Raw genomic sequence first — 20628 nt, forward strand, 5'->3', positions numbered from 1 at the left:
AGACCCAGAAAAGTAATTTTCAAAATCGTGACCGATCTACACAAATTTCCACAGAAGAGGCTTGTTGTACCATACACAATAGAGAGGGATCCCTCTCTATTGTCTATGGTTGTACAGTGCAAAAGATATCCTGCGAAACAAACAAATTTAGGAGCTTCACAGCTGGTGTGAATAAATATTTGTTTCTAACAATACCTCGCCAAAGTGTATAGCTGGTCTAGTAGTACCATGGAGGTAAAATGCTTGTAGCTGCTTCATGCTAGTCCTGCTTGCAGACGGTGCACGGGTCTAGATTACTGATATGAAGGGACGACTTACTCCGTACGCAAGCAGGACTAGCTCCTTGCCTTTGTCTAGTCCTTCTTGCAGACGGCGCACGGGTCTAGATTACTGACATGACCCTCAGGAAGGGACGACTTATTCCGTTTACAAGCAGGATCTAGGACTAGCCTGTGTCATATCAAAAAAACAAATTAAATGGAGTCCTTTTTTCCCGGAAATAATTATTCAGCTTGTGATTGTAGTGATATACAGTACAATCTTTAAAAAGGTACTCAGGACTCAGGACAACTGCCAAAAACTATCCTCATGAGGCCAAAATATACCATACCTGACTTCCCCTCAACTTCATAACATACCACTCTGCCACCAGCCAGCTGCAGTCCTTATTTTGAAATCACCGCCATATTGCTTTATATCCTGGTGCATCATGGGAGAAGTACTTACTTGTCATTATTGTCATAGAGGGCGACCATACAATCCATTGATTCCCGCTGGATATCGTGCATACTTCACACGTAAATACACCATTTCACAAAAAATATCCCACTCACAATATTTTTCATGATATTTTACTGATTATAACTGTATCTTTAAGTATTCGTGACCATATTTTGGTATATAGTATTTAAAGAATGGCTAGTTGTGTGTAAGGTGGGTTGGGGTTAGGGTTATATCTGTCATTTTGTTCACTACAGTAGTTGTAACTTAGCGATTGAGCTGGCCATTTGTGTTTTTAATCAATTTGTCTTCATTCTTAAAGATCAAAACCTTGTTCTAAATGAAATTGTAGAAATGTGTGGTATTGGTTACATCTGAATGTATTAACAGAAGCCATAAACAAATCATTGAAAATAATGTACAATTTTTGTTACATTGTTATTTTTTTTTATTTATTGTTTGGATTCAGGATCAAGGCCCATATAAAAGAAATGCACCAGGAATTATTGAACATCGTGTTTTATTTCAGTGTATAATACCACTAACAGACACATGTACCATGGGTAGCATTATCAGAAATTAGTTTATGCTGTTTTCTGTCAACATTTGCTATATTTGTAAAAACTATTTTTTATAGAAAGAGATGTATTAATTGCAAGTATTTATAGTTCCCATTGATTTGTAACGAGATACCCTGAGCAAATTACATGCTCTATAGATTTTAGATAAGTATGTATATAGAAAATAACAATACCAAAAGGAATGCATTCTCTTGATAGATAACAAATGTTCAATAATATTTATATGGTGTTATAGTAACATCATTATAGTAAAACCTATAAAAACATATATTATACATATGTATATATAAGTGTGTGTGTGTGTGTGTGTGTGTGAGGTGTGTGTGTGTGTGTGTGTGTGTGTGTGTGTGTGTGTGTTGGGGGGTCATTTTGGAAAAAAAGTTATCTTTATTGGGGGGGGGGGGGTAGTTTTGGCTTTGGTCACTGAATCTGTGGGGGGTCAATTTGAGAAAACTCATTTTCAACTCCAAAACACCGGTCCCCCGTTAAGTTAAAAAAATGTCCGGCGTCCTACGACTACACTCTGTAAATGGACCGAATATATATTTGTATTTATAAACCCAAATTGTATCGACTGTACAGCAAGTATCATAAACTACAACATTTAGATTTTGTATAATCTTTATTCAGACAAAAAAATATCATTTTATTGCATCTCACATTAAAATTTCGCTCGTCACTGTTCTGATGAGTGCATAGCTGTAGATTTTGAAAGAAAAACAAGAAATCTGATCGAAGATTAAGACAACCGATATCGCGATAGCGTACTTCAGGCGATCGATCGATGAACAAAACAAAGACCACACCTTTGATAGCTAGCTTCGTTCGCTAAATAACCCACTGCAAATATTTCACTTCACGTGGACGTACGTGTAGATGGTAAATTATTACGAAGCTTTAGAAATATGTGTGTGATGCGTATAAAATCTACCCAATACTGTAGTAACGGGATCTCAATCAGTTTGGAAGAACATAGACAATTATTTCTGTGTTGCTTTGAAAAAATGGAATAGAAATTCTGGCAAAGTCCGGCACATTTACTCGATACTTATAATGAGTCTAACACTGTCTTGTCCATTGATGTTAACTAACAGCAGTCTAGTGGTATAACAACTACTTTTCCCCAAGGAAAGGCAGCTTCACGTTTCAAACATAACATTTTCAATGAAGGGTACTCCGATTTACAATAATGGCGGTCTCATACCATTATTTACAGACACGTTCTTCATTTTCACGTCACCCGATAAACTGAATTCCTTCCGTAAGGGCAAAAATGTTGTTCTTACATTCTTTGTTAGAATGCAGAATTCTAAGCTACCATACATCTATACATTGAATTAATCATACAAATAACCCATTGAAATTAACAAGTACGCCAGCAAACTGTATAGGGTATGTACATTTGGTTATAATCAGTGTATGCATCAGATTATATGAAGTTTTAAAGCTAGGTCTCGAAAGATATTTGCCTACTACAAAATTAGTTAATTATGCAAGTGACCCATTGCAATTATAAGCTAAATTAACAAGAATATTAATTAATAGGAAAAAGAGTTCCTCATCATAAATTATATATAAGCTTATACACACACACACACACACACACACACACACACACACACACACACACACACACACACACAAGTCACACAATCACAAGTACTATTCAGTCATTTATGTTACTCAAATGAAATCAACATTTGCAATTTAATACCATAAAGCAATATGCGTGGGAGATGCATAGGGAGTTGATGCGATAGTTGTTTTTAGATATCGTGTCGACAGACAGATATACAGACAGACAAACAAACAGACGAGTGGAGAGACAGACAGACAAACAAACAAACAAACAAACAAATATGAGGCAACAGTGGCCTACTATATATAAAACAATACGTCCAATAAAGGAGAAAAAAAGATTTGGTGTTTCTTGGAAATCGCGCGATATTTATGTGATGTAAAATCATACAACGACTCTCCAGAAAGTTTATAAAAATACCTTTATTTCCTTTAATAGCGTTCTCCTTCACAAGTGATCGAATGGAACTCAATTATTCAAACATCCTTTTAGACCTACGTCTTGTCAAATAGAGTATGTCAATCACGTGACCCACTCTATGGGTCACTCTACGGGTGATGAAACGCGAAAGAGTTGTAACTAAATTATTTTTTTCTGTACGCTTCACTATTTCAAAATTATCCGTTGAGGTTGTGTGTATTTACTTTTGACAACGGTAATCCAATTCGTTGACTGGTCACATGATAGCATAGATGGTTAACCTTTGACCTCAACTGTCTGTCAATCTATAGATGTGTCACTTAGTTTAGACACATGGACGTTTATGGTTTACACTAATCTAATCACAGTATACATTATATTGATTCTACTGCGCACAGTAGGTTTTGATTCGTTTGTTTTTGAAATTTTTCCTTTTTAAGAGACTGTAACTTGATGTGATAATTGAATTCATTTATTTTCTATATACATGTACATGTACACTTTGACTATATGAAGTGTGCCGTACATGCAGGGTATCAGATCAAGATCTGAAGAAACATTTCAAAAGACTTTCGTCCGCTCTTCTATCTATGTTTCGTTCTGTATTCTAAAATTTCTCTTATTGATGAAATATAACCCTTGCTTCATGCAGTCTTCTTTGTTTTTTGTCTTTTATATTGAATTAAATTTCAAATTCTTCATACGCCTCCTCTCGCCATGCAATTCATCTCAATTGCAGTTGTAATAAGTCTCACTCTCAGTATGAGATTCCCAGTCACTTTTTTTTACATCGTGCATTTTGACTCTGTCTGTCTGTCTGTCTGTCTGTCTGTCTGTCTGTCTGTCTGTCTGTCTGTCTGTCTGTCTGTCTGTCTGTCTGTCTGTCTGTCTGTGTCTGTCTATGTCTGTCTGTCTGTCTATATATATGTGTGTGTGTGTGTGTCTGTCTGTCTGTCTGTCTGTCTGTCTGTGTCTGTATGTATGTATGTATGTATGTATGTATGTATGTATGTATGTATGTCTGTCTGTCTGTCTGTCTGTCTGTCTGTCTGTCTGTCTGTCTGTCTGTCTGTCTGTCTGTCTGTCTGTCTGTATGTATGTATGTATGTATGTATGTATGTATGTATGTATGTATGTATGTATGTATGTATGTATGTATGTATGTATGTCTGTATGTATGTATGTCTGTCTGACGCCGACAAAAACAATGCAGTGGTTGATACTAGTTTCTTTAAAGAATGTTCTAATTGCCAATTTGAAGTTTATCTTGAAGCACCGTGTTCAGACATATGTTTACTGCAGTTCCAATTGTGTTATTGCCTCCGGAGGAGATACTTTAAAGTATTTTATTTCTGGAATCTCAAAATACGACTGATTATAGAACGGTCTCTGCTTGATTGAAAACTAGGTATGAATATGAATCGGTTCTTTCGAGTGGTTCGTACAATTTGAATATTCCTTACTTCTAATCTCCCGTCGAATTCTTCCTTTAAGCTTTTTAGACTCCAGGGTTTGTTATATATGCTAAGAGTGGACTGCTTAGAATATCAGATAGCATATTGAGTATCGACTAACAGTACTACGTTCATTTCTTTTAAACATATTCATTTAAAATTATGTCATATTATATCTTGCACACCTAGAAGCAAACAATATATACCAACGAGAATTTGAATGGCCTTTAGAAAGCTGGAAAGCTGACTAGATTCGATATATTCTCATAGTCAGTTGTATGACTGGCTTTAAATGTTACCATTTCTACATGGGTTGACCTTCAGCAGACAAGAAGTTTTCATAGTCACAAATTAATACTAATGAGTTGTCCCTTTCACTACAATACACGCATATTGTATGCCTGTCTGTTTGTCCGTCCGTCCGTTACTGCCCCTAAAATGATATGAACTCGACTCGTTTGCAGTATTAGAATGTTAGGCCAAAGTAACAACACATGCTTTCGCAAGGAAAAACAACAACAGTTCGTTTCACAAGACACAAATATCAACATTATTTCAATACTTTAAAACAGTGAATATTTTGAAATCCTGTCCAACTTTCATTGTTTGTACGAAACGATATTCACATTCAATCCGGTTGTAAACTTAATAGTTAGTTTGAGATGCTGTACCGCAGGCATGTACGAGTAGGACGTCGGTGGCTCAATGGACACAATTTAATTACTTTTATTTTTTAGAGTGGCGACAAAAATAATGACATGATATTTACTGAAATAACATGAAACCCTCCATCAAACTATTCTCAGTCGGTTATAATATTGACAATAATTTGTATATTCGCCTATGGCGTAATACTAGAAATACGCACATAAAATATAGTTTATGTAGGTTACCTTTATCATTCAATATGCAGCTGATATTTAAAAAGGTGATTTATTTTTTGGTTAATTCTAGCTAGAGTACGGCCACTATACATGTATATTACAATTAACATACTTATGGTCGATGCTTTTCAGTACAAACGGAGAGAAAAAGAGAAAAAGAGAAAGAGAGAGAGAGAGAGAGAGAGAGAGAGAGAGAGAGAGAGAGAGAGAGAGAGAGAGAGAGAGAGGCAGGCAGACAGACAGACAGACAGGCAGATAGACAGATAGACAGCGGCAGAGACAGGGAGAGATACAGAGAGACAGGGACAGAGACAGAGACAGAAAGAGACAGACGGACAACGACAGACAGACAGACAGACAGACAGACAGACAGACAGACAGACAGACAGACAGACAATGAAAAGAAACAGACACAAAAACATGGAGACACAGATACACCGCATCTAACAAGACAGAGAAGAGAGACACAGGCACAACAGTTTTTTTCTAAAAGTTTCAATTATTTGATCTCATACAATGTAGTCCGTAAAGCGCAATAAATGGACATAACTTTGCAGGGAATAATAAATTCAGGTTTAATGTCTTTGGATTGCTTTCCACTTCCATATATTTTTTTTTATGTATGTCCATTAATCCATTGTTTAGCGTCCCGGTAATTTGTATGTTATGATCATGATACAATGGTAGAAATGTTCGAGAGTCTAAAGGGAACGGATTATATATTTGTAAGGGAGGACAATAGATTACCCTGATAAAAAAAATCACAAACACAGACATTAATTGCAGTACGAATACTATACAGAATTTTATTCAAGAAGTGTTTAATTTTGATAAGGAAGATACACTGCTCAATTTTGTTTTAAGAAAAATAGAAAGACTGTTTGGAGATATGTGGACAATCAATATAAATGGTTTTCTAGATATCACACTAGCCGCTATCTCTAGCGATGAATATGTCACTTACAGCATTATAGAATATCTTCATTTAGGATTCAAAATACTGACGTAAGGGGGAAAAGGCATAAATTATACAAGATACAATTATTGTGTGTATATTATGTCACCTGACCCCAGGGTATGGTTATAGAGTATGGTGTAAGACATAATGGTCTTTTTGTCAAATTAATTGTCAAAAGTAACGTTAAAACTACTAATGCGACTGCTAAAATTATCATATTAAAATGAAACATGGTAAACCTGAAAGTGAACAATATTGTTGAATGTGTTGATTGACAGAATGACAATCATATAATTATCCGAATTATTATTGTCAGTTTTGAACTTTGAAAATCAACTAAAGAATTCACACTAGGGAAAACGTTAGAAATTCATATCACCCAATGACACTGATAAGCCAACGTAGATGTTACTGTTTTGTATTCCCATATTTTTTTCGCTGCTTTCATGAATCATGACGTGTTGTCAGAGACTGCTTAAGTGTAACATTGTAATGTCAGAAAGAATTGAAAAAACAGAGATATTACAACCTTGTCGTTGAACATTTGCTTGTGTTCATGCAAGTTTGTGTACACACAGTCGTCAATGAAAACACGCCTAAGTAATGTACTGTATAGACTGCGTCAGTAGTAAGCAGCAGTCCACGCCTGATGATCCTTCTGGTGAAACGGTCCGTAGCGTAAATCCATAATGTAATATCATACTCGTCTTCTTTCATTTTATGTATATATATATATATATATATATATATATATATATATATATATATATATATATATATATATATATATATATATATATATATATATATATATATATATATATATATATATATATATATATATATATATATATATATATATATATATAGTTTTGGTAGTACTGGAACTCTTTCTTGGTTGTAACTCGGAGTTTCACGCATAGTGCGATCATCAGTGTCTGGTGATCGCACTATGCGTGAAACTCCGAGTTACAACCAAGAAAGAGTTCCAGTACTACCAAAACTATTACGCTCTGCCACTGCGGTATAGAGCACTGTCTTAGCAGATTGATACTCACCGAGTTATATATATATATATATATATATATATATATATATATATATATATATATATATATATATATATATATATATATATATATATATATATATATATATATATATATATATATATACATACACACAAGTTATGGTACCAAAACTTGTGTATTTTGTGTAATACAGCTCATATATATATATATATATATATATATATATATATATATATATATATATATATATATATATATATATATATATATATACATACACACACAAAATACACAAGTTATGTTACCATAACTTGTGTATTTTGTGTAATACAGCTCTACTTCTCAGTATTGAGCGCTTTTCCTTCAGTTTATGACTTACCTCTTACACTGAATTAGTATATATATATATATATATATATATATATATATATATATATATATATATATATATATATATATATATATGTATGTATGTATATCAAATCCCAATCGAAAACTACAGTAAAAGCACAATTTGCATACATATGCATGGTAAAGTGTATTGTAAATAGATTCACTTTAGCTTGCCAATGGATAGACCTCTGTTTACCAATGATTTGTTCCCTGTGAAATGTATACGCAGTCAAACAAACGTGATAAGTCTATAAATTCCTTTAGATCCCTGAGTATACTAGTATACAACTACTAGACTAATATTGTACGATCCTCTTAAATACCGCTTAACAATGAAAATCTTAAAACAACTGGTAATAATTAATAGTATGCAAATTAAGTACCATACTTTCCTCCATGGTGCACAGTCGGCAACTTTATTGTCTTGATTGGTTATATTTAGTTCGCATTGAAATATGTTAGCTGTTAATCTACTTAGTAAAGCATGTTTAATCATAGCTAGCAACCAGTAGTACAATATGGATGTCTGCGCATGCGGATCGCCAAGAGTGTAATCCGTCCTGACGTCATGAGGGCGGATAACATTCCGATCCGAAGGCGAATACATCAACATTTGAGTTGTAATAGTTATATTGCACTCCGAGTAAACGTTTATATATTGTAATTATAATTGTCATTCACATAGCTTGGTAAATTACAAGAGACTCTTGTAAAATAAATTTTTTTGATGAGGAACTACTTTTCACTAATATCACCTAGCCCGACAGCTATGCAGCAAGTATTCTCGGGATATTCAGATGAAACAATTAGCAAGATTGCATGATTTATAATGAAATGACAGTTCGATATTTTGAGGGGGTAGTGGGGAGCAATAGATTAAAAAATCACGACACTCGTTTCAAAGCCTTTTTTGTAAGTACTTTTTTGAGTTCTTTAACCAACTCCGACGTTGTTGTAATCTGATGGATATACCTCGGGGCTAAATTTCCCTGAAAATCAAAGTTTTTCAATTCTCTCAATTTTTTTTTTCATATGAAAGCTTGCTCCTGGTCCTTTTGAAATAATTAAAGACATTTTGGGAGTTCATCGTCTTCTTTTCAAGGAAATCGTCAATCTGTAATTTTCCCATATTGAGTTAACAAATTATTCGGCGGCCATATTGGATTCTAAAATCACTAAATTCTGGACTCTGTATTAAAAACAAATTGCAATTGATTTTTAAAATAAATAGGTTAGCGTTTTCTTGCAAAAAGTAACAGCAAAGATTTAAAGAGTTTATTTCCGGGGAACAATCTACAGTAAATCGAAAATGACGACTCAGTTACAGACTGTGACACTTTCATTAACGTCGAGGTCAATATGTCGTTGTTCACTGACTTTTCTTCTCGTTTGTAATACAATATATTCAGTAAATGGAAATACTTCAAGTTATTGAGTTGTTGAAAATGACTTAAAGACGAAAGTTCAACGGATTAAAATATTGATCGATATGAGATATTGATTGATATGGTTATATCCACTCATCTATTTCTTGTTGTACATTTCATAAATTATGAAATTATAGTGCTATATGAGTACATTCGCTAATCTGAGGCTATACATAAGACGAAGATCACACAACATTATACCGATATAATATATATATATATATATATATATATATATATATATATATATATATATATATATATATATATATATATATATATATATATATATATTTGCATGTGTGCGTGTGTATTCCAAATAAAATTAATGATAAATCTGAAATGACATATTCAAAATTGTATTTTGTATGATAAATATTCGTAGCAAATGACACAAATGGTGATATATTGACCCTGATGAAACATGTTTTCCATGAAAAAATGACAACATGACAGTGTTCTTGTGATTAATGTACGTATTAGGCATAAAACACGAAATTTGATATATTCACTCGAACAAAATCAGTATATACATACGAAACTGCACTCTACTATTGAGCGGTCTTGCTATTATCCATCGTTATCAATCATACAGATCGACTCCATGGTGTGCAGAGTACGTCATTTCCCCCCGTAGTAGGTTGTCTTCACTTACGTGATGACTTATTGCTGAAAGGTGCAGTTGTCGTATATACTTCAACGACATTTTCACTTGAAGATGTGCTGTGACGGACTAAGTGCTCTGGAAAGATCCGGTAGTGTGTACTCTTTGTCAGTTCGTCCAAGTAACCAGTAGGACTTTATCGGCTTTTTACCCTGGAAAAAAGAGGCCATTAATAATACAGTTTAAAAAAAAGTTATGATAAACAAGACTAAGTGTGATAGATAAATCAAAGATCTTGATAGGATGAAAAAAGGGGTACTGCGTTGATCTCCTCAAACTGAATATCGATTTTACAATTTTAAGTACAACCTTAAAATGTCAGCTCAGGCTACACCGGAATAAACACTTCACTGCCATTATAAAATTATACAGAAGCAAAGTAACTGTCTTTGAACAGAAAATATGGATGATATACCCTGGTCGTTCTACGTCACGACAACATGTGTCTACGTCACTCGTTCGGCAGTTCTCAAAATATGAGTCAAATCGACAGTATGTTTCCCTGTTTTTCATAAATTATACTAATGGAGGTATGGTCATATTATTCCTTAATATTTTTCTTCATTCAGCAGGTAAATACTCATGACCTACTGGTTTTGCCACTGCTCGGATCGTCTACTGACGCGTAGTGACAAGACCACTTGGGTAGATCGTATTTTCCTTGGCTGAACGAAGCAAAATATTGGCGACAATATAAAGTTAAAGGGACTATTTTAACTAAACGCCAAAAAGATACATGTAGTTTTAATGACAAATTATTTCATAGCCTTTAGATATAGTGTTAGTTTTAAATACTTCAACACGTACAGATGTACTTTCAGGTATACTATTTCCCCCCCCCCCCTTATATTTCAACGTGCAGTTACCTTGTTTTAGGGCAAAATATATCATTGTGTCTAGAAGCAAACTTTTACAAATCAGAAACCTCCTGTTGGGCAAAGATTTTCACTCACTTTGACAGAAATTTCTCCTCTCTCTTCCAGGATAAAGTTTCCCAGGTCTAATAATATTTTAGCTGTCGTGTAACTCAGGTTTACTCTTAATGCTAAAAGTAAAGAAACAGACAATATGAAGAACTAGTGAACGATATATCTCCCATAATAGTATCCTCCATAATAATTTCATATTAATGTGTTCCTTGGGTATGTTACCGACAAATCCACGTATACGTGTCTGTCTGTCTGTCTCCAACTGTCATTTTGCTTCTTTGTCTGTCTGTCTGTCTGTCTGTCTGTCTGTCTGTCTGTCTGTCTGTCTGTCTGTCTGTCTGTCTGTCTGTCTGTCTGTCTGTCTGCCTGACCGTCCGTCCCTCCCTCCCCCCCCTCTCTCTCTCTCTCTCTCTCTCTCTCTCTCTCTCTCTCTCTCTCTCTCTCTCTCTCTCTCTCTCTCTCTCTCTCTCTCTCTCTCTCTCTCTCTCTCTCTCTCTCTCTCTCTCTCAAATACCATACTAACAGTTCATTTCATTGGTTACCTACCTGAGCCGTTACGCTCTTTTCAATGTAACAGTTAAACAGTTAATGTTATTGGTTACCTACCTAACCCACTGGATTCCATACGTGATGCAGTATTAACCGTGTCTCCAAATATACAATAACGAGGCATTTTAAGTCCTACAACACCAGTCACAACGGGTCCTGTCATACCGGGAAAATTTTTTTACTACTTGTTTAAATGTACATGAACAACGGACTTAGTACAGTGGTGTTGAACTTTCCGTGCTCGTGATTGTATCTACGTATTGCAACTGAGTTTTTCGAAAGTCCAGATATTGAATGTTGTCTATTAAAACTTGAAAATATGTTTACAGGGGTTGGACTCGATTAATTGCTAGTCAGCTACCTCTAGCATGCCAACTCACCAGACAGACAGACAGACAGACAGACAGACAGACAGACAGACAGACAGACAGACAGACAGACAGACAAGAAGAGAATGGAAGCGGGACTAATCTAACAATTTCTAAACTCTGATTCATCTAAAAGGAAGGCATATGGTGCATGTTACTGAAAATGAAATATCGTACATGTATGTAATAAGGAAACCTGTCAAAACTACGTGTATACCCAAAGGAACTTGAAGGATCCTGCAGTGTTCATTTATAAGGTTATGATGAATCAAAAATGACAGACAGAGTCTGGGTACTCACGTGATCACAAACAAGTACGTGACATGAGTGCACAATAAGTAACATGGAACCATAGTTGTTGTTTCCACATTGCTATAAACGATATCCGACACTCACCTGTATGTGCACCAATTCGTAGTTGGAGTTGTCGACCTGGCATGTGACGTATTTCAAAGCAGACTAGACTACTTAACAACTCTAGTACCATAGTAGCAATTTCTGCTGCGTGTCGTCTACCGTTTCTAACTGGCAGACCTGACGCTGTTAGATAAGCATCACCAATTGTCTCAACCTGGTGATATACATTTAAAAAAAAAAAAACTATGGGAATATTCCAATTTTACAGCTTACGTTCAATTATGACTATTTCTCAATATTAGATTAGGCGCAAGCTAAGTTAAATGCATTCATCAATCAAAAGACATATTGGCCCCGCTGGTTCTACGTCACAGCAACACACATGTCATTGATCTGACGTGCTCGAAATTTGAGTCAAAATATTCAATATTCAATTATTTTTTCCATATTGTTTCATAAATGACGTTTCTACATGTACAATAATTTTAATCTCCAATATTTTTCTTCATTCAGCCGGAAAGTACTCTTGAAATAAGGGTTTTGTCGCTGTTTGTTTTCGTCGTAGTGACCCCTTAGGCCACTCATCTTTCTACTTCAAAAAATATTGGGGAAAGTTACCCTATCAATCTCCAAATCAATAACAGTGCGTAAACTTTGAGAGAACAAACCCAGTTGTTTTAATGTATGAAGCTATGCAGCTAGCCAAATAAAATGAAAACAAGCTTCAAGGTGGCGGTAAAGGCTAGGGCGTCAGTTGAATTTGTATATAAAAACTTCATAAAAACCTCGAAACAGTCTCTAGAAAAAAATGAGAAATGAGAAATTCATCCACGCCTACGTCTATGTAACGACCTTCGACCTAATAATTTGACTAACACCATCGCAGCTCAGGAGCAAAATACTAGTAGTCTTTTAGCGGTAGTAAACACTTATTATTGAATCAACAAAGTCTCTCGCCAATCACAACCAAATTTCATTAAGTGATTTTATAGAAAGTTATATGACAGAACAAACTGAAGGGTGGGTGCAGAAATAAATGAAGGAATAAATGAAATAAATTTCTAATCAATGAATTAAATGAGAAATAAATATTAGATAGCCTGTTTGTCGTTACAAATGCGTTATTAAATAGGCAAATACAACACAATGAATTATACAAAAAATATATTATCAAACTGTCATTGGCGCCGGAATCGTTGCAACAAATTAAAGCGTTGACATTTTCATCACCTGTAGTACATTACATTGAGATATTGATATCGTTTGTTTTTATACAGCGCTTTTCCACACTGTGTTCACAATACATTTCACCCTTGAGTGGACCTATACCGGCACAACCGTTTGTTAAAAATCCTATGCCATCTTATAATTAGCGTCTGGAAGCGTATATTTAAAGCATTCACATATAACAGGTACCCGATTATACAGTTTGTTGACTTGGGTACAATCTGGTTCAAATCTCGCCGGAGGAATTTAGCCATTTTGAAATAAACGACAGCAGTGAGGTACGAATCATCGCCGTAAGTCACAGCCTCTTTTACGGCACCGTCCAATCGACATACCGCCAAGAGGTTGCTGCAGTACAAATATGGGCTCTGGCTTGCGAGAATGGGTACGAATCAACAACTTGCAGATTCAAAGTAGGCCACTCAAACCTTTCGATCGTCGTCACTCTACATGAGTGTTAATAAGTATTAAAATGACTTGAATCTCCAAATATGTGTTTTTCAATAACACATCTTTACCAATTTATCTATAAAACACAATTTTTTTTATCTATACAACATCTGAAGGCATGAGAAACACTCAACGTCTTTCAATATTTCACAAAATCCTACACGACAAAATAGGCATAAACCCTAGAAAATTACATTAAACCAAAAATCACGAGAAGTAGAAGAACCGGCACCAGACTATTTGAAAAGAACGACTACACATATCAACACCATTCATTTAATCCTTCTTTCCGTACACCATGAGTTACCACAAACAGCTGTCAATTTTGCGAAACTTTCGAAACCTACATAAGGAACAAGAACTCCACAAGGTCCATCTAAACGCCCAACACAACTCTCGTCAGAACCTTGCAGTTATAGTCCCTGGTGGACCAATTTCGAAAGTGAAGATTACAAGGTATTAGATACAAACCATCACTTACCTTGTAAACGTCATGGTTGTCGATGATGTCATCAAATGTTGTGTATAAATCGTTTAAAAGATCGACTACCTGAAATGATAAGGTACAGCTTAGAACAGCTCGATGTCTGATGGTGTATTTTTTTTTATTGTAAAAGTGTGTTGTTTTTCCAAAACGAATTGTTCACGTTACTGACATGGGGCTGCCTTTGATACCTAGTTAGTAGTATGACAGAAAAGAATATTTTCTGATTTTTTTTGTTCTGTAACGCTTGATTTAAAATTCAAATAGTATGATTGCAGTTTTAGCTTTGTGTCGTCATTTACGAATACTCTGTGTGTGTGTGTGTGTGTGTGTGTGTGTGTGTGTGTGTGTGTGTGTGTGTGTGTGTGCGTGTGCGTGTGTTGGGGGATGACGAGTGTAGTATGTGTGTGTGTGTGGGGGGGGGGTATTTAACAGAATATTTATTATGATCGAGGGCCTACTACATTTTTACTTACTTGCATAGGGGAGCTATCAGAAGCCAACTTGGTAAAGTCGACAATATCACTAAAACAGACTGTTACTTCATCAAAACTCTCTGCTTGTACTGGAATACCGGTCTTCAAAGCATCGGCAACAGACCTGATGTGAGTCAAGGTAATCAGAAGTATATGGTTCGACATTAAAGTTGATAACAATTATCATATAATACACAAGTATTATTTTGTAAAACAAACAGACATTTGTGTTCATTAATTCTTTTTTTTGGTGGTGTGTAATTGTCGATGTATTTCTCATATTTTTGTATGTCTTGTATATATATGCTGTTCTATTTGCCAATAACCCCTTGCCTGCCTGTCTACATTTACATGTATATTTGCAACCATTTTTCCCTCAACCTGGTCTGTCTGTCTGTCTGTCTGTCTGTCTGTCTGTCTGTCTGTCTGTCTGTCTGTCTGTCTGTCTGTCTGTCTGTATGTCTGTCTGTCCGTCCGTCCGTCCGTCCGTCCGTCTGTCTGTCTGTCTGTCTGCGTACCTTGCCCTCTTTTTATCTGCCTATCATGATATACTAACAAATCCCTGTAATGAAGATGGATAGCAGCGTCAATATATTGACAGTTTTATTTATCCGTATAATTTCTATGTAGGATGTGTGTAAAAAATATATATTAATATTGAAATCTCAAAGTAAAAGTAGCACAAATATTTTATCTGAACATCAACTGACTGAGTCATCATTAATTATGCAAATGAATGAAATGGTTACCTTGGCAACATTCTGTAGAGAAGCTGATCAGTTTTATTTTGTTCTTCGTGGAGTTGAGCAGTTCGTTCATCCACGATCTCCTCCAAGTGATCTGCATATTTTTCCATCATGGAGATCATATTCTCAACGATATTGATTGTTCTACAATTATGAATGAATAATACATGAAGATTTGAAAATGACTACATTTATTAATTAGAGTTAGAGCAACATTCCTGATATAGGCGCACCTAAAGTTTTTTAGGAAAATGTACATAAGGCATTTAAGTCGAGTACTTGGTTGTGATGTTTACGGTTGAATTACGTTTGCTATTTAACATCTATATTACGAATTCTTTACATGTAACAGTATTCAATTCAGCAAGTGATGCAGTAAACGGGAAATATTAAAATCGTGGGTCGTTTAAAAACAGTACACACGGAAGGCTTTTAAAGTAATTTTAACAAAATGAATTATGGCAACTGAACGCACGCAAATACTGTAGACAGCTATATTTTCGAGTAAAAATTTTTTTTGACGAGTTTAAATTTCGTGAGTGACTAGAAATGGCGAAATATTGGGGGTCGCGAAAATATTATTGTAAACATCGCACACAAACGCAACGTACAACACTATAATAGGAACTGAGCTATGGCGATGCATACCAACACATTACAAACACTACTAGCTCCTTGTCCTGAGGCTTAGCACCATGTCTAATGCAATATCTACTGTATTATATTTAGTGAACTGTGTGTTTTTTAACACATCATATTCTCAAGCACAAATTCTTTCTATAGTCAAAGGAAATCACCGAAAAGACTCTCGTGCTACATTATATATCCCTTAGCCTTAGGGAAAATAGAACACAACTTGTGCCTCGCTCTATGCAAATTAGGATCACTATTGTTCACTAGTCCATATCACATGACACGTTGTAAGCCAATCACTGAAGACTGTATGACCACGATGTCATAACGTTCATTTAAGGTTTACTAATTATATCTAAAAGAAATACGTTGACGCCTATCAACAAACTTTCGCATACAGAAAGTTATTTACTTACTTTCCTCCGTTAATTTTATTCAACCGACGTCTTATCTGCGCAAATGTTGGTCTCTCCAAACTTACTTCCGCCCAACACTGTCTCATGAGTTGCCTCAACCCCGGTTTGCAAGCTTCCTGTGGAACTGAGGGTCGGAAGAGCGGCTCAGCGCCTTCTTTGACCAAATCTATTATTTCTATAAAGAAAAGGAACATCTCAGGGTATAACATTCCATCACGGTATATCTAAAATACTTAGCAACCAAAATAACTCGGTAAGAAATCAAACCGCGATGTTGACCTCACTAGATTACCAGGATGGTGAGACATTGACTCTTTTTTATTTGCCCCAATTGAATACAACCGTAGCTCAATGCATTTTTGAAACTAAAAATCACATTTTCCTTTTGTAGAGGAGGGATCACGACACACACACACACACACACACACACACACACACAAACAAACAAACACACACACTAACACTAACACACACAAACAAACAAACACACACACACACACACACACACACACACACACACACTGAGGAAGAAGATGTATTTTCTTATATAAATGTTTTATTTATTTTGATGTAGCTTGCGACAGCTGGAATACAAATATTTCAAAAATTATGAAAACTTTACACAAGAAATTGAATAAAGTTAATTAAATACACCACATAGATTATATATTATATATCTTGCAAGGGATTTTTCAAAATATGATAAGGATGAATTTGCTAGGGAAATTGAGAGAGAATCCTGGGATGGTGTTTTGAATTGCCAGGATGTTCATGACTCGTATAACTATTTCTGTATACGGTTTCTCAAAGTTGCTTCAAAGTATGCCCCACTGAAATCCATGCGACGGGGTAAAAAGAAAAGAAACGACAAATCCTGGATAACGAACGCAATTAGGAAATCAATAAAGAAGAAACATGCTATGTACAGAAAACTTATCAAAAATAATCTCCGAGAACCAACTCTGAGTCATTTCAAAAGGTACAGAAATATTTTAACGAGTGTTCTAAGGAAAGCTAAAAAGTATTACTATACAACACTTTTGTATCTTTGCAGAACAATATGAAAGAAACATGGGGAGTTATCTCTGAACTAATTGGGAAACAGAAATGTAATCAAATCAAAATTCCAAATCAATTGAAGCGTGTGTCTGGGAATGATACTGTGACTCATACTCTTTTGCAAGATATGGTGGACGATTTTAATGATTTCTTTGTTAGTATTGGACCAAATCTTGCTGAGAAAATTAACACTTCACTTTCAACGATACCTGATCATATGTCATATCTCGGTTGTAATGCTTCGAATACCTTTTTCCTACAACCTGTAACTGAAGAGGATGTCAAAACGATGCTCTTATCTCTAGATGTTGCCAAGGCAACTGGTTTCGACAATATTAGTGTAAAACTCATAAGGGATTCGGCTGATCATATATCGAAACCATTGTGCCACGTTTTGAATTTGTCATTCATAAAAGGTAAATTCCCAAATGCTCTAAAAATAGCACGGGTTGTCCCTATATTTAAAAAGGGAAACACAGAAAACACAGGAAATTATAGACCAATTTCTATTTTGCCTTTACTAAGCAAAAGTTTTGAAAAAATGGTTAATAATCAAATTCTAAACTTCTGTGAGAAAAACAACACATTTTACAAACACCAATACGGTTTTCGGAAGCAACATGGCACCAAACTGTCTTTGAAGAAATTGATAAGGGAAATCCAACACTTGGGTTATTCATTGATTTTTCGAAAGCGTTTGACACCATAAATCATGATATACTAATATCGAAATTAGAATATTATGGAATACGAGGTTTGCCCCTTCAATGGCTAAAAGATTATCTCACTATCAGGTATCAGTTTGTAGGCATAAATGGTGTTAATTCCTCCAAACGGGCAATTACTTGTGGTGTTCCCAAGGCTCAATTCTAGGACCTACACTTTTTCTTGTATATATTAATGATATACCATTATCTACCGATTTATTTGACTTTAGATTGTATGCCGATGATTCAAATTTATTCCATACTTTTATTGATAGAAGTAATATTATTGATATGACATCAATGAGCTATGAATTAACAAATATCACAAATTGGTGTGAAGCGAATAAGCTAACGATAAATCTAGCTAAAATGAATTACTTAATTCTGAAAAGCAAAAGGAAAACAGTGGATAACACTGGATCTATGCGCATAAAAGACACAATACTGCAAGAAACTGATACTGCATCATTTGTTGGAGTGTCAATTGATCAGTGTATGTCCTCAGTGGAAGCCACAAATAACTGCTGTAAATTCTAAAATAAGTACACTTACAGGCATATTCCTACATATTCGCAAAGTTGTGCCTCAACATATACTTATCATGCTTTATAACTCCACTTTTCTCCCACACATCACCTATGGACTAGAAGTATGGGGCAGTACGTACCCAACTTACCTTAATGAATTATTTATTGTACAAAAACGATTAATTCGTATTATGACGTTTAGCAAATGGAATGTACCTTCAGAGCCATTATTTCAAAAGCTCGGTATTCTAAACATTTTTCAACAACACAGCCTACAATTAGCGATGTTTGTCCGTGATGTTTTACATAAAAGACTACCAAGCATCTTCCACGATTACTTCACTACAATTAGCCATTCTTATTCAACACGGCAAAGCAGGAGAAGCGATTTGAATATTCCAAGAACAAAACATAGGTCGGGCCAATTCAGCATAACATATGCAGGTGCGAAACTATGGAATAAAATACCAGTGCATATTAGGACTATACAATGCAGGTCAGAGTTTAAGCGGGAATTAAAAAAATGTCTACAGTCTGGTTGTTTCGGGATCTAGAGCTCATGTTTAAATTATTTTGTAATTTCAGTGTATTTCCATGTATCATCTACCACGCCAAATATTCTCGATTTGAACAGGGCAAAATTAATGACGAGTGTCATATGTTTTGTGAGGGGAGGACTCGATTAGTTGTGTAACAACTACTTCCACACCCTTTTCCCGAATAACACGTTTATGTATATACATAAGGATATTTTGTTGTGTTCTGTAATCAAATTTTGTATGTGGGAATAAATTATTATTATTATTATTATTATTATTATACCAAGAATTAAATTTACTTATTCGTTATGTCTCAGCGAAAATACTCGATTACTTTAAATTTTGAGAAAGTGAACGCCATATTCACATTGTAGATAACTATCCATATACGAAATTATCAAACGTTTTTAACATAGGATTATTTATTTATTTATTTATTTATTTATTTATTTAGAAAGAATGGAACATATGGTCGTGTTTGTTTTGGAACGTATAGTTGATTTTACCAAAAATAGCTACCCTTTGAATGATGCTACATATTGTAATATTATACAAACCGTCAGATGTAGATAAATCAATGCAAACACTGTCGACGTAGGTGTATCACCTTACCGACAAAGTGAATTCCAATACACGTATTACCTACTGCTGAAGTCAACCACCTCTGGGGACGTGCCGCTTGACTTTCACTCAAATTACGTACATGTGGTGGATTTGTATCAAACTACATACAGTTCCCGATTCATGTTGTAATTGGGTATTAATGGGATATCAGAGACGTTCGAAGTCCTGTCAGGTGAAACTATATTCCATGACATAGCAAGAAGCAATAACGCATGCTTCTCTCTTTTTCCTTTAAATTGTTCTTTGTATTTGCCCCCACCTCCATAATATTTCATTGAAAGGACGTGAAGAGGACACATTTCATGTTCCAGCCTAAAGATCGTCAAATTACATGTTTCGTACTAATATTATGTTGCCATAGTTATATATTTCTTTGCATGGTGATGACAATTCAAATCATCCTCATCATCCTCATCATCATCATCC

At 35.0% G+C, this 20628-nt stretch overlaps 1 protein-coding gene across 1 annotated transcript in view; it reads right to left on the minus strand.

Annotated features, from left to right (window-relative positions):
* Positions 1–10155: 10155 nt before the first annotated feature.
* The window catches only part of LOC144433297 (atrial natriuretic peptide receptor 2-like), a 40051-nt gene continuing 29578 nt past the window's right edge, over positions 10156–20628 (minus strand). Inside the window, exons 13-20 of the mRNA XM_078121604.1 lie at positions 16747–16921; positions 15701–15841; positions 14952–15075; positions 14473–14541; positions 12354–12528; positions 11647–11745; positions 11065–11156; positions 10156–10263 (exon numbers count right to left, since the gene is read on the minus strand). Of these exons, the coding sequence (XP_077977730.1) occupies positions 10156–10263; positions 11065–11156; positions 11647–11745; positions 12354–12528; positions 14473–14541; positions 14952–15075; positions 15701–15841; positions 16747–16921 (983 nt within the window). The remainder of the gene's footprint in view (positions 10264–11064; positions 11157–11646; positions 11746–12353; positions 12529–14472; positions 14542–14951; positions 15076–15700; positions 15842–16746; positions 16922–20628) is intronic.

This window comes from Glandiceps talaboti, chromosome 3, assembly GCF_964340395.1.
Source record: "Glandiceps talaboti chromosome 3, keGlaTala1.1, whole genome shotgun sequence".
Classification (NCBI taxonomy): Eukaryota; Metazoa; Hemichordata; class Enteropneusta; family Spengelidae; genus Glandiceps; species Glandiceps talaboti.